Source organism: Daucus carota, chromosome 9 (genome assembly GCF_001625215.2).
Source record: "Daucus carota subsp. sativus chromosome 9, DH1 v3.0, whole genome shotgun sequence".
Classification (NCBI taxonomy): Eukaryota; Viridiplantae; Streptophyta; class Magnoliopsida; order Apiales; family Apiaceae; genus Daucus; species Daucus carota.
Genome location: NC_030389.2, coordinates 34,897,549 through 34,925,149, shown reverse-complemented (window position 1 = coordinate 34,925,149; position 27,601 = coordinate 34,897,549). Strand labels below are relative to the sequence as shown.

The window sequence follows — 27,601 nt, the reverse complement described above, 5'->3', positions numbered from 1 at the left end:
TCAAAATGGCCTTAAGATATATAAAACGATACATAAACAAAGATTAAGTTTTTGTGGGTGAAACTATTGATTTTATGTGTGTGTATTTGTTTCATTTGTTAATAAGTTTCGAAATTTTTAAGAGAGAAAAAAGGTGATGTATGATAGCTTTTAATTCTTTCTTTTTTCAATTTTTAACGGATATTATGATAAGTGACCTAAATGAAAGTTTTTTGAGTTTGATGACCCGATTGCAAGTTTGTAGTCAGTTGAGTGACCAAAATGCCACTTCAGCTGACTGTACATGTCACGGTGGATTTATTTAAGCCAAGTCACGATGATTAGTCAGCTTTCCGTCAAATTTTTAACGGAGTGTAACGGCCGGTGACCTGAATGAAAATTTTTGAGAGTATAATGATGTGACTGACAACTTTTTGAGTTGGATGACCCAACTGCAAGTTTCTGGTCAGTTGAGTGACCAAAAAGAAAGTAGAGAGTGTGATGAAATCTGTGTTGGTTGTATGGTTTAAGTTGGTTAAATTTGTTTGGCACTAACATTAAACTTATTTATTATGGAGAGTCTACAAGAAAAAAGCAAGGACATATAGCCTGCAGGTCTGTATCGGGACGTGTGTACTCAAATAAAATATAGCTCCAATCTGTCTGATCTCTTTTCTTTTTCTTTTTTGCTCAATAGTGTCCGCCATTTTAGTATCACCAATGTAAACTTACTGAATGTTTTGATGTATCCATTCAGGAATTTTATTTAGACTTTCATAAAGATGAGAATTAAAAAATGCATAAGATCAAGCCACAGAAAAAAGGCGGATTAGTACATCTCAAATCACATAGTCCAATTTTCACCCCATCCTTCCCCACCATTTCTTAATTATGAGTTGGGTACGGAATTTAATACAGCCAAAGATAAGCTAAACAAAAAAAAAATAAAAAGTAGGTAAAGTGATACAAATGATCAATATATATTTAATTAATAAGTGACAATGATTTAAAAGGGACATATGATGAGCCAGCAAAGGTTTCTTAATTGTGATCAATCACTTAATTACTAAAGCAATGAATTTGTGATCTGCATAACTCACTCCGAAGCAGGATCCAAGAGGGCGAACCTGTACATCTTGATCAAGCACCAAGGTGGGTCTACATACCTCATCCAAAACTATATATACTACGATTTGTTGCCCGCTTGGCATGGTTGCCTCTCATAATTTTTGTTTATATTAATTACATGAAAAAGAGATGTATATTACAACAAAGGGTTTTTTTTTATGTTAATTAATTTGATGTTATATTTTGGGCCTACATCAAATGTTGTTTGGCTGGTCCAAAGTATCCTATGGGTCTTAAAAATCAAAATGTAGGAAGGTAAGTAAGGGCGATGCAGTTTTGACTTTAATATTTGTCGTAACAAATGTATTCACTCTCATGTTTAATCTATTGTGTAGTTCGATACTGTTTGTTACGATAATGATCCAAATATAATGTTAAATTAAATTTGAATAAAATATGATCGGTGTATGAGTACTCATATACTCGAACATGATCAATGGTACAAAATACTTAATTATATATATTGAATTATTATTATTATTTATATAAATTTGTTACAATAATATTTTGTGAAAATATTGTCTTACAATTACGAATATGATATAATTTACAAAATTAAAAATTCAATATAAATTTCTTCGTGTAACATAATACAATCTTCATAATATACATAATTTGACATGTACTAAACTTATATAAAATATAATAGTGAATTATATGTAAAATATATTACAATGATATTTTTATATAATGTTTTAAAGATATGTTTTGTAAAAATTTTAAGATCCGATTCTAGCAAAATAAATAAATTATGAGATTTCAGCATAATTAATTGTATAAATTTGCTACATATTAGTATTTAGTTAAAAAATTGAATATTATCTTAATTATGAATAAATACTCTTTTGAAAAAAAAATTACAAACATCATCGACTATAAATAGTCGATGATATTTGTCATTTTTATGTAAACAATGTACTATACTTCTGCCTGCTATCTTCTTTCTAATAAATTCACCTCCACACAGAACTCTACAGAAAGAATTAAACACTACAACAAAACCAGCTTCTTATGATGGAATACTTACAACAGATCATGTACACAGACCTTACAATGTACTCGGGCTAGAACTTATGACCGAATACTGTTCCATCATGTTTATATTTTAGTGTTAAAATTCTTACATTAACAAATAAAATAAATTGGATTTCCCCCGCTAAGCACACCGTCATAAGTATTCAGTAGCAAGGTTAGGTATCAAAACTAACTACTGTCCAACAAAATGAATTAAAATAAAATACACAAATAATTCGTCGTAAGATTTCATATATCAGGTTGCCGTCATAAGATAGCATGGTAAATAGTTTTAATATTAGTGGGTTTTGGGGGAGGGCGAGGTTGTCAAAAATTGGTTTCACACTTTAAAGGAGTTGAATATTTCATGTAAATGCAACATTTTGCTTTTGCAGGAAACACCGGTGTAAGATCCATACCGTACTTGACAAACAATTCAGAACAATCTGTAGTAATTTCATACTTTGTTACCCTTAATTTTGGCCCTATCTAAAAAATGTTATTAGCATACTTTCTGGAGGGGAAGCAAAGAGAATGGCAGCATCTGCATAATAAATCCCATACCAATTTAGCTCAGCTCAAGTACATGTTCATGTCTGGTCAATTCTGCCTCCTACCTATATTAAACAATTGCTCAAGAATATTTCAACGGAGTAATAGGTTCAGTCACTTTAAGTATTATCGAATTTTTTTGGCTGTAGTCATACTTTAAGTATTATCGAAATTTTTTGGTTTTAGTCGCTATTATTACTAACTTATGACCGGTGCCAAGTAGGGATAAGATAATTTATAAATATTTTTTTTTTTGCCAAAGGAAAGATAATTTCATTTATGAATCAAATCGTTCATCAATACATCAGTGAACCCGGGATGGTTTTCACCCACCGCCAAATACGATCAGCTATTGTATAGGTAGACTTAGCTAAGAAATGAGCTACCATATTCGCAGACCATCAAACAAACTTAACAACTACACTCCTATCCTTTACCTCAGATAGAAGAGATTTACACTCTTCTATAATCCTGCCAAAATACGATAAAAAAACACCCTTACTTCTTATTGCCTGAACCAAAAGGCAATCTGTCTCCACTAAAACATTGTTCAGTTGATTGTCTTTAATCCAGCTAAGCGCCTCCCTTACACCCATGGCCTCAGCACTATCTGGGGAGATATTACCTAGGCTACACTTGGATCTAGCCTCTTTCACCTCGCCTCTAATCTCTTGCTACAAAAGCAAAACTATAGCAATTCGTTGCTATAGTTTATAAATCTTTTAAATGTAGATATTGCAAGAGTTGTTAGAGTTAATGTAGGTCAAAAGCTATTACTGATAAAATCTGAATATATGGGAAAAAGAATTTAGCACCAATAAATATAAGTTATCATAATTTGGAGTACTGATCAATGTTGCAAGAGTTGCTAAGAGTTAATCTAGGGCGGAAGCTATCATTGATGATTTCCAAAGAGATTGAAAAAAATAATGAACATCAACATATATAAGTTGGCTTGCACGATCATTAATCTCTGTAAAATTTGAAATTTGTGATTGTCTTGTACCTAAATGTTAGGTCTTAATGAAAATAATGCTTTGAATTTGGTCATGATCCCACTTTGTATATATTTATCACATCATATTTTAACTTTATTATCTTTAGATATTTTTTAACACTGTGAGCTTTTATATATGTTTTGCCTTTACAAGCAAAATATATTAAATTTTAATTTGTAAAGTTTTTAGAAGTCTAATAGGTAAAATGTTATGTATAATGGTGCTTAGAGTTCTTATAGATCTTAGCAAGGATAGTTAATTGTCTAGACTTTATTTTTTGAGAAATTAATATAAAAATTTAAAAGAGATTTAAAGTCAAGTAACTTATACTTTTTAGAATTTAAGGATTTGATTTGTATTAATATGGATTTTGGCTAATCAAATTATTGTATTAATATCAATATGAACTCCTTATTTATTTGAATTCTAAAATGGGATAGGAATTTCACAAGTTATTTTTTCTAAGTTTGAATTATTTGAGTTTTAAAAATCAAAATTGTTAGGTCCAATCAGACGTAGAAGGGGGGTTGAATACGTCTATACCAATTTCTTCGATTTAATTTAATTGCGGAATAATTCTGTTTCAGTCCAGTTTAAATCAATCGTAAATAAACAACTCCAGCAAGTCGGGGAATATTCTTATATTAAAAATAATCCTCGGGTGCTACAAATTCCAACACGAGTGTCGGCTGCAGAGACTACAATCACTCTAGTACAACCTCTCGATTTAAATCAATATTCTAACTTTGCTCTCGAGAATGTGTATAGTGTGTGCACTTACAAAGTGTGTAGTTAGTTTCAAATGAAACTACAAAGCTCTATTTATAGGCTTTTAATATCTAACCATGGTTAACGAGTTCGTTCTGGACGACTTAAGTTCGTCCTGGACGAATTCAATTTAACTGTAGTTAAATTGAATTGTCCAGAAATAAAACTAACTCAAAGATGCTCGAACTTGCGCCATTGGAGGTTAAAGTGTACCCCCACAGTCAACACTTGCGCCAAAGTCAAACATGGCGCCATCAGAGTGCATCCCTGTGAGTTTGTGACTTAGAAATTGTTCTAAGTCATAATGAATTTGCGCCAGTACAGTGTGTATAAGAAAAGTCAACAGCCTTGGTCAATTGTTGCGCAGGAATTGGAGGATTGACCTTTGGTGTTGCGCCACTTAAACTTGCGCTTCCTCACTGTGATACTGTAAATTCAAGTTAGAATATATTCTAAGTTGAATTTGCGCTTTTCTTCTTGAGGAGGTCAAAGGCGTGAACTTTGACTAAGTCAAAAGTTGCGCTTTGACCTCCACAGCTCACTGTAGACTGAATTCAGTACTTAGAAGAAAAACTAAGTAACATTTGGAGTTTTGACCTTGGTCAAAACATGCGCTCCATATTTGTTGAGAATTATACACACACACACACACACACACACACACACACATATATATATAATTAATTGTGTTTAATTAATTACTTGAATTTATTTGTATTCAAGTAATTCACAATTAATGATATACATATATATCTATATCAATTGATTTCTCCACTGATGACTTTTCCTGAACCGTTTAATTGACTTGATCAATTAATTCATTGAATGAATCCACTGAATACTTTCGTATGTTCTGACGTCCTGTGCACTGGTCTGGTTCACGAACGACTCGAACTGAAATAATTCCTTGAATCCTTTTGCTTGATAATATACTTGATCAGTCATTCTGGGTTAGATGTTTCTTCGATAAATCTGATTATAAATAATCAAAAAAAATATACTGGAATCTTCTGGTCTTTGATACTTGATCTTCAGGCAATCTTGATAGCAGAAACTGATTGTGCTTTATTCTTCACTGAGGCTTGAACATAAAAATGAACTTCTTCCAGTGGACTGATGTTCGTCTCATTGATTGTCTTTGGCTGTTCGTATCGGAACTCCAACCTGTAGATTCCTGTATTATACTTACGTATTGTTTCCTGTCTTTTGTTGTGTTGAGTTATCGTCATTACATTTACGTTACATTATGCTTTACAAAAATTTATAGTTTTATTAGGCATATCATTCTGTTGATGGCATAATTATTATATTCATCCGTCCAATATAGAATGTAGTGGGTGTAATAGTATTTTTATTATTATTATAAAATGGAGATAACGGAAGAAAGTAGTGGGTGTAATGGTGTTTTATATTATATGAAGTTGCTATTTTAGGAATGTATAGAAATGATGGGACATCCCAAAAAACGAAACTGTATGGAAATGAGTGGGACAGAGGGAGTATGAAGGTCTTTCATAAAAGTATAATAATTATTATTAAATAAAAATAAAACGTATAATGATCAAATTTTGATACTTGGATTTAATACTTCTAATTTACATTGAAAACGATTTTGCTTATTTATAAAGAGTATGGATAATATGAACACGGCTAATAATATCAATGTGAACACCTTATTTATTTGTATTCTAAGACATGATAGAAAGTTTATAGAGTTGTTTCATAAATTACATTATTTGAGTTTAAAAAATCAAAATAAATAGTTTGTTGTGGATTGATTTCAATTGGCGGGGTAACTGTAATATTACAAAATCCTAACAAATATTAAAGTTTTTCACTAGAGTATAATAATAATATTATCTAATTAAAAAAATTATATGATGATAACCATATAAAATTATACGATGATAACTAATTTTTGATGTTTTGGTATTTGGCACTTCTGATGTTCCACTAGAAGAGTTTCAAGCATTAATAGAATTTTATTGTAGAGTTTCATAAATCAAGTTGTTTGAGTTTTAAAAATTAAAACAAATAATTATAGGGATGAGAATATGCGTGATATGCAGTTAAAGAGATATTTGTGGATCCAAATAAATATTTTTGAACATGGAGAAAGAACCAAACATTAGAGACAAATTTCATAAGGTGGTGCATAGTGTGATTACTAAACCAATTTATCCGAATAATGTCACTTTTATGACAATAAAGTTTTAAATGAACTACTTCATTTAAAAACCAACATTTTCAAGTAAAAATGGGTTTAATAAGTTGCTTCACCTCAGTCTTTCTTGATAATCATAATTTATCATATGAAAAGATTGATTCTTTTGAGAATGGTTGAATGTTATTTACAAGAAATTAGTCAATAAATGCATTGTGATAGATTCCTTTTGACACATTCCTCACTTTATTTTTTACAAGACTCAAAGAAAATAATCGCACGCCTTCCTAAGTTTCTTTGCTCTCGATTCGGAAATATTAGAAAAAAATATATTATGCCACAACAAAAAGATATTGAACAATTACAAAATCAGGAATTTTCATATTTTAGCATTCTACGTAAATATGTTTTTTTGGCAAGACATCAAAGTCACATACATGATTTTTATTCAAATTGTGTTTCAACATCCACTTCATTGGAATTATGCATGTTATGCGGTCAAAAATATTATTTTTGAATGAAACATTTGTTTAGATACTTGACGCATTTAAGGGGTTATTTGGTTTGTAGATTGTTATTGGTTTGAAACTGAGAATTTGGTTTGAAAGACAGCAATTGAAATTAAATTATTAATTTAATATTTATTATTCCTAGTTTAATTTTATGAAATTATCATTTTCGATTGCTTGTATGCAAAATTTACACATGAATTCATAAATGATGATATGAAAAATATTAATCGTAAGTCATAACCATTCTCAAACCCACAAAGTATAGTTTTTGTTCATTTAAAAGAATAACTTACTCTTTATCTTGATAAACCAAATGACACGTTGATTCCGAATAAATTCAAATTAAATGTAACATATATCAATTTTTTTCCGAAGGAGATATGAGAGATTCATGTAAAATAATATAAGGGCTCTACCCTAGGTAGTCTTCATGGCCTTGAATCTAGAACAATTTATTTAAACCATTAGTTTTAACCGTCGTCTCTCAAACACACCACATTATTATCTTGCATACATTGAATAAGGCACACCATCTGCAATCGATCCAAAAGGAAGCAAAGAGTTCGGCATTGTCTGCATTAAAATTTATAATGGCATTTGTACGTTTAAAATGCAAACATACAACTAGATATATTCATTAAAAACAGATAATCCAAAATGATCACGCTGGACAGTAAAGAAAATGGCAGCATCCGCATGAGAAATTAGAAATATACAAATTTAGCGTTATATGTTTGTAACTGTTTCATCTATATATATCCTATACTGATTCATCATCAGATCAACTCATGAAACTAAAGTACATGGTCATAGTTTTCTAACTCATAGACATAACAAAAATGGCAAATTCAATTACACCATTCGGATTACTCCTTTTCGTGCTAGTCATCACGGCCTCTTGTTACCAAATTATCACCACAATCACCAAATGCCTAGAAAATGCCTTTCAAGAGTTGCGGAAATTTCATCAACATGGTGTACACAAACAGAACTTTAAGCAAGAATGGAAAATCCCATATCTCTTGCCCAATAGGAGTCGGATTCAGCCCCGAGATCTCAGCCAGGATCAAGGACGTGGCATCTTATTTTAGTATTGGATTCTAGCCTAGCTAGTACATGCTCAAGATACATTAGCGAAGATGAAATCGCATTCAAATGATGTAAATAAATAAAGTGTAAAACAATTTTACATGTTTTATATCCATAATCGATAGTATGGCCTTTGTTGAATGTGTGGTTGTTATAATTCAATGGAAATAAAATGTCAGATTTTGTCAAATTTGTTTAAATTTTAGTCTTCGTTTAGTCAAATCTATCAATTGAAGATCTTAGTTTTGGTGAATGAATGTGAAACATCTTTTAGATATGCCTATTTGTATAAAGAAACCTAATATATCCTACACTTTCCAATATCAACCTAATTGTTATTTTTTTAAATTGAAAAAATAAATCAAAAATTCCAGTTCTGAATACGGCGTTGTTTTTACATTCATAACTTACGACGGAAAGTTATCTTCCGTCATAAGTTCGTTATTTTAATATTTTTAAGATTGAAAAATTGAAATAAGTGCGGGTCTAAAGACGGCGCAAATTTTTTCATATAAACTTACGACGAATTCCGTCGTAAATTCACCAATCATATTTAACGCCACTAGCCTTTTATAAAATACATACTCGAAACATGAAACTATTTTTTAAAAAATTATTTTAGACGATCCAACTGTACAGATGTGATTGTAACGTATTAATATTAATTACAATAAATTTTAAAAAATTAGCCTTTTATTTGGTGTGTGTATTTTAACGAAAATATATGTCGTAAGTTTAATTTTTCTCTGGAACTTACGACGGATGTTCATAATAGACTTTGTCGGTAGTTACTTTACGACGAAAAGTTCCGTCATAAATTGGAACTTACGACGGATTTTATGTGTCATAAGTTTAGCTATTATTTCAGTGAAATTGTGGGTCCCACCAGATATAACTTACGACGCTTGACTATACTTGCGACGGATTTCAATAATTCAGTTACATCTTCACGCTCATCTTCTTCTTGAGAGGGGGAAAGCTCGACTTCTTAAATCAGCTCCCCGTAAGAAAACGGGTTCATTTTTATAGTGGAAAGATGCGTGCCTCTAGAAGGGGGGCTCTTGGTATCCCCGTTCAGCATGCTTTTTAAAACTCCTATAAAGTATTGCTCGATAATATTTTTTTAATTTATTTTTTTGAATAAAAACTTTTATTCATAAAAAAATTAAAAAATATTATAGAACTATACTTTACAGAAGTCTCAAAATGTGTTAAAAAAAGTGTGAAGAAATGATGTAAAGAATCTTTCCCGACAGAGGGAGTAGAACATACATGCCCTCACTTTAGTGAACCAACACATGAGCTTTTCTAATTTAATTCTGCCAAATTACATATATGGTTCCATTAACTATTAACCCTTTTGATAATTTGTGATTAAATTTGAGTAGCAACATATTTTATGATGAATTTGCTTCGTAAGATATAAGACAAATAATTAATTTGTTACGGCTGAGTTTTTTTTTTGACAAACAAGAGAAAATTTATTAATTTGCCTCGGACGAAATAACAATCTTCACACCAATAGGAATAGACATCCTATGGAAAGTTCGATCTAGAAAAGAATATGACACTCGAGCTCCATATTAGCGGATGGAGTTTGATAATTATGTATAACATATAAAGGCTGTTTCTTCTTTAGAAAATAGCTATGTGGCTAGGTTATGATTTGCTATCGGGTTCCCACTGGTTGGGCAAGCATTATCATTTGCTCTTACGGAAGGTAATGAACTAGCTAGTCCGATAAGCTATGCCATAAATTAAGAAGCAAGCAGTTCTTTCTCAGGACCCTGCAAACCACTCTTTTTAGTATTCAGATGCGAAATGCATTGAATCAATTACTAAAATTTATCATACAATCTGAAATAAAATATACATAGTATTTCATATAGTAATCAGATACATGGGAAAAAGACTAGTTGAATATAACACGGGAAACTTATTAATTGGTGATCTCTATATATATATATGATTTCTCATCCTGACTTGCTACATCTGTATTAAACAACAAGAACTATGGGTGGCTCACCAAAATTATCCTGGACTATTGTGCTTGTGCTCATGCTTCGCCCAGTAATCGATGGTAATTAATTCTTGAGCCTTTGATCAAGAGTGCGTGTATGTGTTGCTAGCAGTGGAATTGTAAAGCACTGTCTAATATACTTACTGATTCACATTTATGTAGGGATGGAAATGGTGCATGCAGCTGAGCGCAAGTGCGAGAACAGAAAGGTGAAGGAGTCGGCTCCAGCACGCCCTCAAAAAGAACAGAAAGGTGAAGGAGTCGAATCACCATATATACTACTTTCTCTATCCCATTTTAACTGTTTTGAATTTTTCTCACGCAAATTGAGGCGTTAAAAAAAATTATAGCATATTTATTAATTATTATTAATATTTATATCAAATTATAATTTAAAATCTAAGCTTAATGTGATATAAAAATTAAATTTGTTTATCAAGTATAAGATATACTTTTTGTAATCTTAAAATTTGTGCTAAAAAGTTAAACATCAGTTAAAATGGAATAAAGAACGCACTTATTTTCGATAAAAATGAGTTGCTAATTTATGTTATATGTTGTAGAGACGAAGAAGGGAGGAACTGAAGAAGCTGAGAAGACAGAGTTGAAGAAATATCACCAGGAGTGCACTTCAGACCCGCCGTGTATAGCGGCATGCAAGAAAGATGGATTTTGTAGCGGGCAGTGTATGGAGTACATCTCATCACAGTCACTACCCTCCTCAAGTCAATTAGACTTATAAATCTCCCATCCATATATTATTATGCTTCTAAAAAATCATGTGTGGATTGATCTATCTATACAATGGTGTCTGTGTTAACCTAATATTGCGTACTTGTCTCTTTACTCTGGTGCAAGGATAAATCATGCACCTTACGATAGATAAAAGAAATGAGGATTTACATACAAGAATGATTAATTTTATCAAGATAACAAGTTATACTTAAACTTCTTTAAAGTAACAACATTGGGACCAAGAGTTTATTGTTTTATAAAGAGTAAAAATATGATATCATTATGTCAGTACACGAGAAAAATATTATTATTTTATTGATTATTACATAATCGAGGTTCACGTTTGCTATAACATAAGAATCAAAGCAGTTGAAAATCAACTTAAATATAAAAATGACTTTCTGAGTCGGAAAAAAACCCTAAGACATCGGTCAACAATATAATATATGTAGGAGATGCCGTAAGTGTAAGCCTACAGCTTTGGTTAATTCAGTGACACTTATTAAATACGTCGGTTAAAAAAAAAAGTAACTTAACCGTCGCTATAAATTCCCTAATAACGTCAGTCTTTTGAAATGTCGATGCTAAAAGTCATGACTATAATTGTTTCGGTCTTCCGGAATGCCGACACTAAAAATCATGATGTATTGTGTCGGTATGCCGGAATACCGACTTTAAAAGTCATGCTCAATTGTGTTGGCCTTCAGCGTCGGTTCTTGAATGACCGACGTAATAGACACTTTAAAATGTCAGCATATTTTTAAGAGTTAAAAGCATCGGTTAAATAGACAACCGATGCAACTAGTTCAGCCAAAATGACATAAAGGGTTGATTAAAGTAAAAACCAACATTGTTGAATAGTATAAGTGACGGTTCTTTCTAAACTGACATTGAAAGTGCGACACCAAAAATTCATTTTGTACTAGTGATCTAAAAGATTATGTTGTTTTATCAAAATTATGGAGACGATTATATACGGATTCTGATCTTCTGGCCTTCTGTTCCCTATGCGGATTTCTCCATCTAATTGCAGTTTTCAACGATCCTGACTCTTCAAATACAAAAAAGAACTTCCAAGTATCCCATTTTCAGATTTCAGAAATATGGAAATTTCTTCTCTCCACTACAAGAAACATATGATCAAAACACACACAAATGGCTTTGGACAGTCAGAAATGAGTGTCAAACCAACTGATCAATCAACAATGATGGTAGTTTTTAAATTGTTCATTTTCGAGTTCCAACGGACTTTTGACACCCGTTCGTTAAATGTTAATGGCCCGTATTTTCTTTAGGTTTCCGATACCCAGGGGATGCCCTGTTACCCTGACTTCTACACTGCTGGTAGCCCATCAATCATCATATCAATTACATTTCACGTATTATCATTTGCTATTTCTTTCAACCTTCAACATCAATAAAACTCGATCGAGTTGCAGCACACGGACTAACTATTTCTATTTTCATGATGTTGCTACCTGAACGTAAACAACTAATACTGGATTGAGCAAACATCAAGTACTTGGTACCTCTATGTGCATTTGTCTCCATTTCTATCTTACTTAGGCTGATCACCACAAACGATAACTTCATTCAAGTTTTCGTGCTACCAAGCTCAATTAAGATTGATGGGTCAGTACTCACCAGCAAAATGTTCGCGGATTCTTGTGCTTGCACTGATGCTTCTCGTCATTAACGGTTGTTAGTTTATCTCCGTAATGCTCCATTTGTGTATGTTACTCTTTAACTCTTAATTTTTTCGTATAAAAATTAAATGTAGTTCATAATTTTATTCAGAAAACAAGATGGTGGAGGAAGCGGCAGCAGCTAACTTATGCAAGTACAAATTGAGGGGAGAGTTGAAGGAGTTGGAGGAATCATGCGATGACGATAAGTGCAGGGATTACTGCAAGGGCCGCGGATTCTATTCCGGCATTTGTGCAGGCAACGGCTGTTTCTGCCTCTCCGAATGCCCTCGTGACTAATTACAACTTCGACTAAAAATAATGTATTTTATACATTACATTATAAACGCGTAGCCTTCATCTTATGATCGATTATCTTATCACTTCTTGTTTGCTATGTGTCTTTAAATTTGCTGTGATGATGGAAATTCAAGTCTTAAGCATGCTACATACTCTCCTCTGTTTCGGAAATATACAAGAACATGCAATTTTTCTTTACATTTGCCGTAAATTGTTCAAATTGATACATGGATAGTAAGTAAATTTTCTGATCTGAGAAACAGAGCTACCTTTTTTCTTAAACACCCAGCAATAAACATCAGCTACTTATCTATATCTAACAGAAGTCATACAGTGTTAACACCTAAACCAGATGACATTATTCAATTTTTTTGCATCAATTGAGTATTTGAGTGTGAAAAAGCGGGGGGAAAGAGATCAAAACTAACCGAGTCTCTGTGCTTTTGTTGGTTTTGTACACAAATTCTTAGTCCCTTCTTCAGGCATCGGAACTGAATGGTCTCTGTGTCTCAGCCTTGTATTAAGTTGAGGACTGATTTCAGCTGTTAAGAGACCAATCATAGTCCTGGTAAACAATATTAACAGGCCCGCCGTCTTCTAACAGATGTGACAGAAGACCTGCCTTTGTTGCGTCCAAATATTTCATCAGCCAGTGTAATATTTCCTTCTCTTGTCCAAAATCAGCATTGAACCTGAATAAAAAATTGAAATACTAAGTGTCTGTGTGCCAACTCAAATTATCATTCGCAGACTTAAGCCATATAATGTGCTAATAGGTGTGGGCATTATTGATCAAACCAAACGGTGATAAATTTGTAAAAGAATGATATACCAGGTGATGATTCTGGTGAGATTGACAGTCCTCTTTTCCAGATCCACCTCGATTCCGTCTCTTTGAAAGAACTCTCTAGTAGCATATCTTAATTGAGAATCTACTCCTTGAGGTGTAAAAAATCTCACTACTGGGCTTGACCTTGTGCCATCACAGAGTCCAAAATGTATCGATGGATTAACCTTTGGAAGAGTCAGCTGTAAATTGTTGACATGATATTAGTTGCGAAGGGAAGAAATTGTTGAGTACTTAGATCTGATATAGAAAACTCCAGAAAAGATTAAACAGAAATTTAGGCTTACTGCTAAACGTTTGTCTCCAGCACCAAAGGATTTTACCAATGATTAAGGCGCTCTTCGGTTACTTCTAAGGATTCCATGTTTGATTTCGCCTAGAGAATAGGGCTGACCTCCAATTACGTAAAGGAAATCGTTATTGAAGGATCTCCTGTCCACCATTCCCACTGGATGCCCGACCTTAATCACAGCGTGGATGACCATTGCATTGTACAAGTTCAGGAAGAAGGCTATCCTTTCTTTGGCTGACAGAGAGAAGAGGTCTATCCTGTGAAGATCTTTTACTAAAATTACGTATCTGCAGTCGTGAACAACAAGAAACCATGAAAATATTATCCTCGCTGTCCATATAAAGTATAAAATCTGCTCTAGTAAATATACATGAACCGGAAAATGTCAAGTTTATGAAGTAATAAAATGTGTTGTGTGTAAATTACCTCCGGAACTCCTCACTAGTGCTGATTGCCGTATAATTTAGATGTTGTCGGTCGTCAGAAGAGTAAGATTCAAGTATAGCAAACATTAACTTGGTAAGCCTTTGGCTAATCAGAAGAGCGGTTTTGGGTTCACAGTCATTGACAGAACCATGATAATTGAAGCATCTAAAAATAAATGGCTCATGCTCTAGAAATCGATAGTAGTGATTCCCATCCTCAAATTCGTTTTCTCTGCAAAGAGGCAAAAGGATGCATAAATGAGAAATTAACATTAAGGCGTAAAATAAACTATTTGAAGAACAAGAGTTTCTGCAATGGACACCATCTGGTTCTTACCCAAAGACGTGGTGTATGAAGTGCTTCTGAGCCAGCTGCTTTCCGATCTCAACTGCCTAATTAAAATTAAAAATAAGAAGTGGCAATGGACTAATGTAGTAAAACTTAATACAAGCACTTGTGCATGTGTATCCAACTCCAGATCAACTGAGATGAACTTATAATTGCAAAAATGTATTGAACTCGCTCACATTTCCTTATTAAAGTGAGAAATTTGTTTACAAAGCAAATAAACTGTATCAGGACAACGACATACTAGACACATGCTACTTCCCTGAACAACCTGCTGATACTCTAGTAAAAAATAACAAGCTCACAGGTACTGAAGATTCACCATGACAGCATTTAGGACCCTTTTAAGGACCGTTTTGTAAATAGTGTACTATACAATAATACAACAGAGTCTCAATCCACCTAATTAGCCCTCATCTTTATTTGTAGAACTACTTCATTTTACCCCGTTGTGATGAACTGGCAAGGAATGAGAGAAGTGGATCCTAGCTATTTCACATTCTGAAATTTACTTTAGCAGGTCTCAATCCTTTCTGCAGTTCTGAAGACATGATTGTTTGATCGTTCACTATACTTAACGCAGAATAAAGTTGAGAAATTCTCCCTTGTTTGTGAGTAGATTCCTATTAGAATTCTCCGCGTCTACTGATACAGCTTACTTAGTCTGCTTCTGTACGTACCAAGAATATTACGAAAGCTATACTATTATTACTACTGTGTATGGGAATCAGTGATTCACTTTTTTAGTCAATAATGAAAATAACTAGGTAACAAACACATAGGGCCAGGTGCTTGATACTGAGATATGATGAAACCCACTGAGTTTCCAGCTGCTGAAAATGAATGGATCAAGTACCATGTGCTATCAGTACTGGTAAAAGCAATTTCGGGATAGTTGGTTAGGAAGAAAAGATCATTAATGCGAAAAAGACATCTTCTGGGATTATTTCTAGAGCAGTTATAGATTGATGTTAGCATTATCCAAACTGTTTTAAGCTGATCTGAAAAGAGCAAAGCATCCTATATATTGACCAAACTTTTCTCTCGGCAACGCGACATAATCAAGCATGGAAAGAGATAGAAAGGGATGATTTTGTTAATACTAACCAATAGGAATAACAAACTTATTATCATACAAACTGAATCAAACGGAAACTGTTGGATCTTTATTAATCATGTTTCTTTCTGCACATGTTAAGTATTTAGAAGCCATTGCAACGATGAAAGCAGTAACAAAAGGAGACCTACTGAGAGGCAGGGGAATCCGAATGTTTACAGATAATACAACACTCTTCCTGAAATTTAACAGTTATCACTTTTTCGAATAGTTGCAGATACAACAGCTAGCAATCTGTAATTATACAATTAACTCTTTCGGATTCAGCACCTACAGGGAATTCTGAAAACTGCTGCAAGTAAAAGTACTTTCTAAGCTTTTTAAAAACCACGAACTTTCCAAGATAGTTAAACTACTCATCTCAGCCCCTATCCCAAAAAACAGTTTGAGACAAAGCATATTTTCTATTCGAAAGCTCAAAGCCATCATGGAGCATGAATGCTTCTCATTATTTATTCTCAGTACACTAGTACAGAAAATGCTTTTTGCTACGCCCCTTTTGCGTCGGTTTTATATATAACCGTTGCTCAGAACTACTTTAAGCGTCGGTTCTGTCCAAAACCGACGCCTAAAATGAATTATTCTGATCTATAGCGTCGGCTATTTTCACAGCCGACACCTAAAACCCAATCTTTTACGTCGGTTAAACATTACTCGACGCTTAAAACTAGTTATTGGCGTCGGTTTCCCGAACACCGACGCTAAAGGGTATATTTTAGCGGCGGTTCAGGATACCCGTGGCTGTAGCTGCAACTCTCTAGCGTCGCCTTTCTTTTAACCCGACGTAATAGACATTTTTTGAGATATTAAAAAATTAAAAAACTGAATAAGGTCGCGCGCATACTTGGCCCATCTGGTTTAGTTTCTCAATTGGCTCTATACGAAATTACTCTCAAATCTCAATTGCTGGAGCGAATCTCTCAGCACTCAATCTCTCAGCGCTCAATCCCTCAACGCCCTATCAATCTCAATCTCCCAGGTAGGTGCTGCTCCCTCTCCGGGCTGTAGAACTAGGCTCTCTCTCCGGGCTGTGTTCAATCTCCCACCGAATCTCTCGGCTCTCTCTCAATCTAAATCTCTCTGGGGCTCAATTTCAATCGCTGGGTCTGCTACAAACTAGGGTTCTTTCCTCGATTGATTGTATCTCTTTGCTGGGTTTTTTGGTCGGCTGCAAAACAAGGGTTACTGGTATGTAGTTTAATTTGCTGGGTACTGTGATTTTGTTAAGTATGTTTGAAATTTTGCTAGTTGGGTTGTATTTCTTGGTTGGGTTTTTTGGTGTTTGATTCATATTGGGTGCTTGGTACTGGGTTGGGATTTTGCTGGGTTGGTTTGCTGGATTTTGTTTTCCAAATATGAAATTATGCACTCTGATTTTTTCAAGTATGAGAAGGCATATCCCAATCCTTGTTAGATGGTTCTTGTTTAACTTGTTTTTTCATCTTTGTAAGTTTCAAATAGTGTCAAAAAACCCAGTCTGGGTTTAACAATGTACCTGCATCAGAATTGGGGATTAATATGATGGATTAGTGGTGGACTTTGTTTAAATTGAGCATGACTAGTAAATCCTATTCTGAAACTTTCACTCTAACCAGCTCTGTCTGCAATAACAGACAAAGATGAGAGCTGACAAGCTAGCTATCTGGTTAAACTTCGTTCCTATTTCTTAAGGAGTCTGCAATACACATAACATATACATAAAAATCGAAGCATATATAGATAATATAATACTGTACATTAAAGAAATTGTCAAGGAAATTGTCTACATTATACAACTTTTGGTTTCAGATATTACTTGCTATATATTCATAAATATACTGAAAAAGGTTTCAGATATTACTTGCTTTTGGTTGCAAGAGAGGTTGATCTTATTCTAATATAGATAATTTGTTTGATTGACATCATGTAGTTATTATTTGTGACTATAGGCATTACATTTATGGATGAAATTAAAAGTGTAGGACAAAGTTTTCGAGTTTATGAGCTTTTTATTAGATGTACTGAACTTGAAAATTTCAGAGATTTAAACTTTTACTATAGGCTATAGGCTGAACATTGGTTGTTCTTTGTAATACCACTGGTATATAACAATCTTGGCAGCCTGAGGAACAAAATAAAAATTTGCAACCACTTAGAGTGTAACAAACTATTTACCAGTGAAGGAAAAGAACAGGAGAAATTCCAGGTGGCATATTATTTATATTATAGAAATTCTCTACAGAGCATCATATCTCTGCAATTTTAGATATACCACTGATCATTCTTAGCTAGGCCTGTCTAATAGTAAATGAAGGATTTGTACATAACCTAAATTGTTAGAAATTAGCTTTTAATTTAATGTACAACACAGAATTTATATGTGTGTATTAGCAAAGACTATATTGTGGCCACCTCTGTCCAGGAGAGTGCTTTTCATTCTGTTGTGCTAGAAATATATTAAATCTGATTAACTTGCTTCCTGGAGTTATTTGATCTTGTGTCAGCTTGTACACATACAATAATTTTTTCTGATTATCTAATCTTTGTACAAAAAATGTATTGAAGTTCAGTAGGTACTTCAATAGATGTGAATGAAATATATTATATATATGTTAGTTTAATAGAATGAAAATCTGAATATTATATAAATATATTATAGATATTATATATTATATAGATGTGAACTAAGTCCTGTATCTAAGAGTGCTTTTCATTCTTTAATAAATTAAACCTTATGAACTCAAATCTGAATAAATTAAATTGTCAGAAATAGCTATTAATTTAATGTACAACACATAAATTAGCTCTTGCAGGCACAAGTTTAGTACACACACATACACTGCTATAGAGGGTCTTAAAACCTGTTATCTCTTGTGGAATGTTCTCTAGTTACCATATTTCAGCCAACCTGCTGTACTAATTTAAATGCTTGTTATTAGGTCCAAGGACAAATCAAACTTGTAACTCGTGGAGCATTGAGCTTTGGGCTAGCATATTATTCTTTATCAAGGTATTCATCATATCTCATTCGTAACTGCTCTGATAAATGTTATTCTACTCAGTTTTTTTGGCCTGCTGTGTAAAGTTGATAGTAACTAGGATATGGTTTTTGATTTGGAGAAATTTGTATAAGTCCTATATGTTTTTTAATATTTAGAGTAGTTATGCTATTAGAAGACCTTAGATTATTCAGAATAATTAAGAAGACATAACAGAAATCAATAAGTAATTGAATTCAAAGATAAAATTTAATAATTTGTTTGTAATCTATTTGAGTATTAATATCCGACATGACACATATTTGCTACCAATTTATTTCAATACCTACTAACTTCTCCGCATATTATATAGAAATATAACATGGATCGTGCCACGTGGATGTACAAATTACCGCGGATTGCACATGAGTATGTTAGTGGTGTTAATGAGTTCATTTCATGTGCGGTTGAGAACCTAAAGAAGATGTATAATGTTGCAGGTACATTGAGAATTTGTGCAAGGAGATGAATGATGATAGATTTGCATTTATGTCACCATCTAGACTGGTGATAAATCACAAGCGTGAATATAACCGTATTGAGGAAGTCACTCAGTATATGACAGAGTTTTTAGTTACAAACAAAGATAAGCGTTTTATCTTTGCACCATACATCCAAGAGTAAGAACAAAATAAATTTATTTGAGTATTTTCATTGACATTATAATTTCTATATATGTTTAAAATTTATGTGTGCATTGTTGTAGTGATCATTGGATATTGCTTCTATTCTGTTTGGATGAAAGTGTCATTTACGTGTTTGATTCATTGAGAAGGGAGCGGGATATTCGGTTGACAACACCTACACGAACGTAAGTCATATTTGATGTTAATTTGAAGAAGTAAATGATATAAACGATGCAGATTATGTAACCTATTCTTATTGTATAGGGCATATAAACTGTATGTAGCACAAGGTGGCAGGAAGAATAACCGAAAGGAATTTCTTTGGTGTCATGCAGATGTTCAGGTGGTACTTGTTGATTAATATGATTTTGTTCTCTGACATTATTCATTCTGATAATATTCTTGGTTTCTTTGTATAGTGTCCTCAACAACAAGGAGGTACAGAGTGCGGTTTATTTGTTATGAGGTACATGCATGAAGTATTCCTGCTTTCTCAAAAAAATCCTAATACCAATTGGAAAGAGGTAAGAGCAAAATATATAGTTAATGATTCTTATAGGAATATTGAACTCATTATTTTGTCTAAATATGTTAATATCATCATTTGCATTTTCAAGGGCCTTGGTTCAAGAAGGTATTTAAAGAAGGAACTCAATGAGGTTCGGGAACTGTGGGCTGAGTTTTTTACAGTTGAATGTCTATAATGAGGTTTGAAAACAACTTCCATTAATTAAATTATATGTATTCATTTGTAATCATATGACTACTAACTTGCTTTACTTGTTCATATGTACAGATAGTTGACGGACTTTAATGGCCACTACAAGCTTTTTAGTGGTAAGGACGAGAGCGAAGACTGAGGCAGCTGACTTATTACTACGTATTGATTTCATAATTTCTAGTGTGGACATGTAATTTGACAAGAAGAATTATGGGTTGTAATACATTTAATTTTAATGTACATTGATTAATTCCAAGTTAAGTTTGTGTAATTTTAGTTTATTAGTGCTATTGACTTTGGGCATTTGGTGTTGGATTCATTTACATTACTGAATGATGCACAGGGTTAATATATATATAAAAAAGGGTCAGAAGCAGAAAAATATCTATAAATTAAAAAAAAAAAAAACACTTTAAGCCACGGCAGTTTGAAAGCCGACGCTATAGGTGTAATCTTTAGCGTCGCCTGTTTGACTACCGACGCATAAGATACAGGCCAAAAAATGAATTTAAGCAACGCCGGTATGACCACCGACGCTTAAGGTACGACTTCTTGCGTCGGGTCTTTGACCTGCGACGCATAAAACTAAACTTTAGGCTACGGCATTGTACACACCCGACGCACAAAACTAACTTTAGGCGTCGGTTGACAGGTCTACTGCGTCGACAGTTAACCGTGGCAATATACACTTAAGCGTCGGTGTTTTTAACCGACGCAATTGATACTACCCTATAGCGTCGGGTTCATATACTACGCTGGACTGCCGACGCTAAAGGCCTAATTTAACCGTAGCTAAAAGTCGTTTTTGTACTAGTGGTACTTTGAAGTCCCCACAGATTAAGTACAGAAATTCATTAACATAGTCTTGGAAGAATAGATGAACATAGACATGTATGTCAATAACAACCTAAATGCTCCCTGAGACCTTCTTCTGAGGACTACCACGTAGTTTATATCTTATTTAATTATATATCAAGTTCATAATCAAGCAAACAGACTGAAACTGAATTGAGTGTGAGGATAATGTACCTCAAGTCTATTAAGACCTGCATATAGTTTCAAGATCTCATTCACCATTTCAGCGGATGAGATATTACTTAAAAAGTAAAAACATATTAGCAAATATTACTCGGCAAACAAAGCACGAAACCAAAAGAATACAAATAACAAATGACGAGGGAGTGGAAATCCCAATTAAGCCTCGGGATATCTCAACTTATTTGCACCAAGTGCTCTTCTCAACTTATTTGCACCAAGTGCTCTTCTCAACTTATTTGCACCATGTGCTCTTCTTATACAGAAGATGCAGGCAAGATATCCACATCCTTCACACTCGAAAAAGAACTGATGTTCGTAGCCACGTCCACAAATGGCACATGAGAACGGTGGGGAATAATGTCTTGTAGTTTTCTTTAAAACCAGTGCAAGTGTGTGTGGTTGATCGTCAATACTATGCTTGATTGTTCCTCCTGTCTTGACATTATCGTATAAACAGAGGCAATTGCTGTGAAAAGATTGATCACATCCATCACAACGATAAAGCCACCTCTAATTATTAACTTGTTCTTCACAAATTTGACAATAGAATACTCCCTCGTAGAAGAATGGAGGGAGTCTCAAGATCAGAGAGTGATCGTCATATTTGTGTTTCATCCTACTTGGATAAAATGCACATGTTGTACTAATCTCGAAGCTACTGCAAGTTTCGCATGCATATACCAATCTATCAGTAATAGAAAAACCACTTACACAACACCTTCTACTGGTGGATGGGCGCTGAATGAGGGAGTGGTGTTTGTGAGATTGATGCCTAATTCTGGTGGGCAAGAATACACAGCGGATATCGACATTGATATCACAAGTCTTGCATTCATAGTAGAACCCGTTGGTGAGGCTTTTGCAAACTCCGCATTTCACAAAACTATAGAATTTAAGCATCTTGTTGAGAAAGAGTGAATGGCGGGGGTGAAAAGGAGATGCTCCTGCCGGCAACTCACGTGGCAACTCACTGGCACAGAAGGAGTGGAGGAAGAAACCACATTCAACACACGCATAGTAAATTGGATGAGAAATCGTTATAGGTTGAACGCACCCATCACATATCAACAGCCTTTTATCAGCATCATTGTCATTGTAATAATCGTCGCCGTTATCATCCGCACTAATAATGAACTGGAGCGGTTCTAGTGGATGCTCCCGGTGACTCCAATGTCCTAGAATAATATGTGGATCGTCATTCACGGTCGATATAGTGGCTCTGTTTTCATCATCACCTTGAATATCAAGTTGAAACTTGCTACACTGCGTGATAATGAGATCAAATAGCGATTCCACGCCCGGTAGAGGAAATCGTACCAAATCAGAATCATCATCAACTATTACATTTTCTTCGATCTCATTTCTGCAAAAAGCAAACATGAATTTGTTTAGGCCTCAGGATAATAATCGTAAAGACATGATGATCAGCAAATGAAAAAACCATGGATCTAGGTAGGGCTGTTGTTCGGGCCGGGAGAGCCGAGTTTTGAGCCGGGCATAATTCGAGCCGAGTTTTATTTAGTCGAGCCGAGCCGGCTCGTTTAAGAAAACGAGCTTAAATCTTTGCCCGAACTCGACTCGTTTATTTTCACGAGTCGAGTTGGCTCGTTTAGCTAAACGAGCCGATTTTAACGAGTCGGGATAGCCGGCTCGTTTAATTTAACACGAAATCGAGCATAAAACGCTAACCGGATCCGACTAGTTAATTTTCACGAGTCGAGTCGAGCCAGCTCGTTTAACGAAATGAGCCAAAACCTTTGTCCGGACTCGAGCTCGTTTAACTAAACGAGCCAAAACCTCTGTCCGGACTCGAGCTCGTTTAACTAAACGAGCCGAGCCCATGAAAACGAGTTCGAGCCGGACGAGCTCGCGAGCTGCCCGAATCGAATTACAGCACTAGATCTAGGTAACAAGAAAATAAACAATAAAGGTACTGACTGGAAAGAGATTGTGGATGTAGAACATTTCAAATGCACAAAGAATGTGCATTTGTGACAGTAATATTATGTCCAACTGAGGTTTGCAATCCGTTCTTTGCAGTTGGCGCAGTAACGAGTGAAGTAGCGATGCTCGAGTGGAATAGAGAAGATAAGAGCATCTCCAAGAGACTCTTCATTTAGGCTCCTAACTTGAGATTTGAGGAGGGAGAGGAAAAATGTTGGTCCAAGAGACTCTTAAGTGGCTCTTAAATCACTAAGAGCCTCTTGTTTCTCTCTCCTCTCTCCTCAAAGTTAAGAGCCACCACATTGCTACTAACTTATTTTTTCACAATAAAAAAATCCTTCCCTCCAATTCACCTCCATCTTTTCATCTCTTTTGTTATAGTGGAGTCCAATATATGAATAAAATATGAAACAGAGAAGAGATGTAGAGAGTATTGTTGGAGTTTACACTCTAAACTTTGTCCTAAATTGCTAAGAGCCACATTTTTTATATTATATTTAGGAGCCAACAAGGAGGCTCTTGGAGATGCTCTAAGCGTGAGAGAGTGGTGGTGCTAAGTAGGATCTGGAATTATTGGAGGAGAAGCAGCACACTTTTTGCGGATCCAAAAATCACAGAGGAGGCATACATAGGAATAATCTTCGGTTTTCTCATAACAAGCATCACAGCTAAACAAAGCTTGCCTCTGCAATATGAGTGTGTGCTCTGGATGACCTTGATGACTAATCACTCTGTCTTGAGAAACAAAAGCACAAATGACACATATGTCAACATTACAATCCAGACATGCATAAGTAACCCTCACAGGACTACGACGACAAACATTACCAGAATCATTATATTGCAACACACATTAAGAAAAATATCCCGGGACTCTTCTTTCTACTCTTCTGCTAGATGCTCCTTTAGATCTTCATTTAAATTATCTGTTTGTATTACACATAGAGAGTCTGATCATATAAAAAGGGAATGCAGATACATGGTCATTAATGTTTTTTCATCGTCATTTTAATTCATGAGTTTATTGGTCTTTCGTTAAGAAAATTTTGAACTAATAACTTAAGCAACCTCTATGTTTTAAATTGATTATCGATGCATAAATCGTATAGGATATGACATGAAGAGTTACATATGTATCTGTATCTCATGTACAATTTCCAGTTTGGAGTAGAGCAGGCCAAACAGGTTCGACCCCTCTATCCGGAACCAGTACAGGAAAATAACAGCAGTGAACAGCCTCGTCTTAAACTAGCTCCTAACCCGTCCGATTTATTAGACAATATGAGTTGAATACTCGTTAGAGTTTTAGAAATTGTGATCGGCCCGATCTCGTGAATTTCTAGGCACGTAATTTCAGTCCAGCTCGCGTTATAATTATATATATACACACATATATATAGGACGGCGCTCAAATGATGAGAGCCACTGTTATTGTGAGATATAAAATCCAATCATAACCATTCATTTTAATACTTTATATCAATTCCGGCCACCAACATCATAATGATAATCACACATGAACTCTTCAAGGAGAATTAACATAATTTATAATTTGAAATTAAAAAATTATTCAAATGTCTTTATATTATTGATTAGGTGAGATTTAATTAATACTTAATTATTAATTTGAATTTAATATTTATTAGAATTCAAATTACCTTAGAATAATGATTAAGTATGATTTAACTAATTTTTAATTAAACTCATATTTCAATTAAAATCCAGTGCGATTGTGCTTCAGATTACATATTTGTCTCTGTGTATAAACATCTTAAAATGTCAATATAGTATGAAGAAGTTTTTCCGAAAAATGAGAAGTTTTCTCTCCATTTCTGGCCGCCACCACCTCTGGCAACCACAAGAAAATCACCACCGACAAACATAAAATCAGCATCGTCAAACCAAAAAACACCACGGGGAAATCTAAAATCACCACGAGAAAACGAAAAATCACCGCCGACAACTGAAAATCACCACACCCAGTCACTATTCATGCCCACCAGATCCGGCCACCAGCCCCGTTCATCAACTCCGACCACCAACATCATAAAGAAAATCACACGAACTCTTGAAGGAGAATTAACATAAATTATAATCTTAAATTAAAAAATAATTCAAATGTCTTTATATTGTTGATTAAGTGAGATTTAATTAATACTTAATACTTAATTTGAATTTAATTATTATCATAATTAAAATTACATTACAATATTGATTAAGTATGATTTAACTAATTATTTAATTAAATTCATATTTCAATTAAAATCCAATATGATTGTGCTTTAGATTACATATTATAAACATCTTAAAATGTCAAAATAATGTGAAGAAGTTTTTTCGAAAAATCCTAGGCGTTTGAGAGTTAGAGAAAATTCAGTAATGAGTGCTGGTAAACACCTCTTATTTGAGTAACAAGCATTAGTGTGGATACAATAGAAACGTAGATCGTAATGCAGCTTCCATGGTGCTTTAATTGGTAATAATCTATCTCCGAATTAAATATTATATGTTTTCATTGATCCTGCGGATGATTTTGATTTTATAAATATTTTTCACATTTTTTCATTGCTTTTGATGCTCGAAACCCTTCACATACATCACCATTGAACTCATAAAGAAGTTAAAAAAACTGGCCAAAAAATCAGTAGTGACTCACATAAGTTATTGTGCTTACTAATTTATGCAAAAATCAAGACATATTTGAAGATTTTCAGCACCAAAATCTCCTCAACAAAATAGAGTTGTAGAAAGACTGAATAAAATTATAGTTGAAGCTGCAAGAAAAATGCCGTGGGATGCCAATTGCCAACTAGCATTCGGCAAGAAGTCGCTGATACACCATGCTACATTCAAAATAGAAATCTTATCTACAATAGTCATGGCAAGTCACCTTACTCAATCATGTGAGGAAAAAATCCTATAATTAAGAATTTTGATATGTTTGGAAGCAAATGTGTTATTTTAAAGACAAATTGGATATATGTTTGAAAATTTGATTCCAAAATTAATATATGAGGATCTTTATTGAATATTCTTTGACGAGAATCTTAGAAGGTCTATGTTATTCAACATAAGAAAATGATGGAGAGTCTTGATGTGCGTTTTGATGATGGCAAGTGCCCTGGATTGGATACAAATGACGAAGTTGCAAAAAATGCTTTAAAATTTGAAAACTGTGATTATAAGGAAGATAAAGAAGTGCCTAAGGTACAAGATCAAGAAGCTAGTGAAAATGAGCCCTTAAACTTGTTGAGAAATTCGCTAGAATTTAGTAGCACTAACTCAGGGAGATAAAATGAAATGGACTTGAAAAATTGTTTAACAACTTATGCAAGTTCCACTGATGAAGAAGGCTCATGTAGTCAAGAAAAATGTGCATACTAAAAAAGTGAGATAAATATCATATTGTAGATAAAATTATAGGTGATTCTACTGGTGCGAGGACTCGAATGTCAAAAAACATTTTAAATATTTGAAAGAGACTCTAAACTTGGGATTATGATATCGTAAGGGAATTGAGTTTGATGTTGTTGGGATTATCATATTAGTTATTTTTTAAGTGGAATAATTTTATGATTAAAAACTAAATATAGTAAGAATATACTCCCTTTGTTCCATTTTAACAGCCTTTTTAAAATTTGATTAGTGTCCCATTATAAGTGACTTTTTCTTGTTTTCATACATCATTATTTAGCAGGAAAATTTCAGTTTTACCCCTCTTAAATGCAGCTAATATTTTCCATACAATACAAATAGTAGTTTAGTTTGACTTTATTAGGAGTAGCTATGTAAAAGTATTCAAATAAACATTCCAATAAATGTAAAAATTGGTTTGTGTGCATCTTTTAAAAAGCAACTAAAATGGTACATAGAAAGCAAACATAACATACTTTTACATAGAAATTTAGTTGATTTATGTTTGGGTCTTTGTATCGTAGCAATCAAAAAGTACATAGAAATGAAAAAGAACTTCGTCGTTGGTGCTTGTTGAACTTACATAATTACTTATGAGCACAATAGCTATCTTTGAACAAGATTCAACCAAAATACCAAACATGAATAAATATCTATAAATTAGAATTTAACTCAAGAAACAACAACTTAATTACATAAAACTAATCACGTTAAAATAAGTTACTTTGTCACAACAATTACTAAACCACGGCTAAAACCATTTAGTTGTCCCACACTTGACCATAATCAAGTAATTATCAACCATACAATAGATAGCCTCTTATCATGGTGCAGTATAATATTGTAAACCGAAGGAAAAAAGTCATA

The 27,601-nt window shown here is 33.8% G+C and overlaps 2 protein-coding genes across 2 annotated transcripts in view; one reads left to right on the top strand and one right to left on the bottom strand.

The window, feature by feature from the left end:
• Positions 1-13,791: 13,791 nt before the first annotated feature.
• The window catches only part of LOC108200246 (uncharacterized), a 35,166-nt gene continuing 21,356 nt past the window's right edge, over positions 13,792-27,601 (bottom strand). The window contains exons 3-6 of the mRNA XM_064084683.1: positions 14,846-14,901; positions 14,510-14,740; positions 14,079-14,370; positions 13,792-13,973 (exon numbers count right to left, since the gene is read on the bottom strand). Of these exons, the coding sequence (XP_063940753.1) occupies positions 14,121-14,370; positions 14,510-14,740; positions 14,846-14,901 (537 nt within the window). The 3' untranslated portion in view covers positions 13,792-13,973; positions 14,079-14,120. The remainder of the gene's footprint in view (positions 13,974-14,078; positions 14,371-14,509; positions 14,741-14,845; positions 14,902-27,601) is intronic.
• Positions 19,438-20,827, top strand: LOC108198299 (uncharacterized). The gene is made up of 6 exons (XM_064084164.1): positions 19,438-19,611; positions 19,698-19,802; positions 19,882-19,960; positions 20,037-20,141; positions 20,235-20,325; positions 20,414-20,827. The coding sequence occupies exons 1-5, from the start codon at positions 19,457-19,459 to the stop codon at positions 20,319-20,321; spliced, it is 531 nt and encodes a 176-aa protein (XP_063940234.1). The 5' UTR covers positions 19,438-19,456; the 3' UTR covers positions 20,322-20,325; positions 20,414-20,827.

Coding starts and splice junctions, on each gene's coding strand:
- LOC108198299 (XM_064084164.1), top strand. CDS start 19,457: ATGAATGATGATAGATTTGCATTTATGTCACCATCTAGACTGGTGATA. Junction 19,612..19,697: donor TTTGCACCATACATCCAAGA/GTAAGAACAAAA, acceptor GCATTGTTGTAG/TGATCATTGGATATTGCTTC. Junction 20,142..20,234: donor CTAATACCAATTGGAAAGAG/GTAAGAGCAAAA, acceptor TGCATTTTCAAG/GGCCTTGGTTCAAGAAGGTA.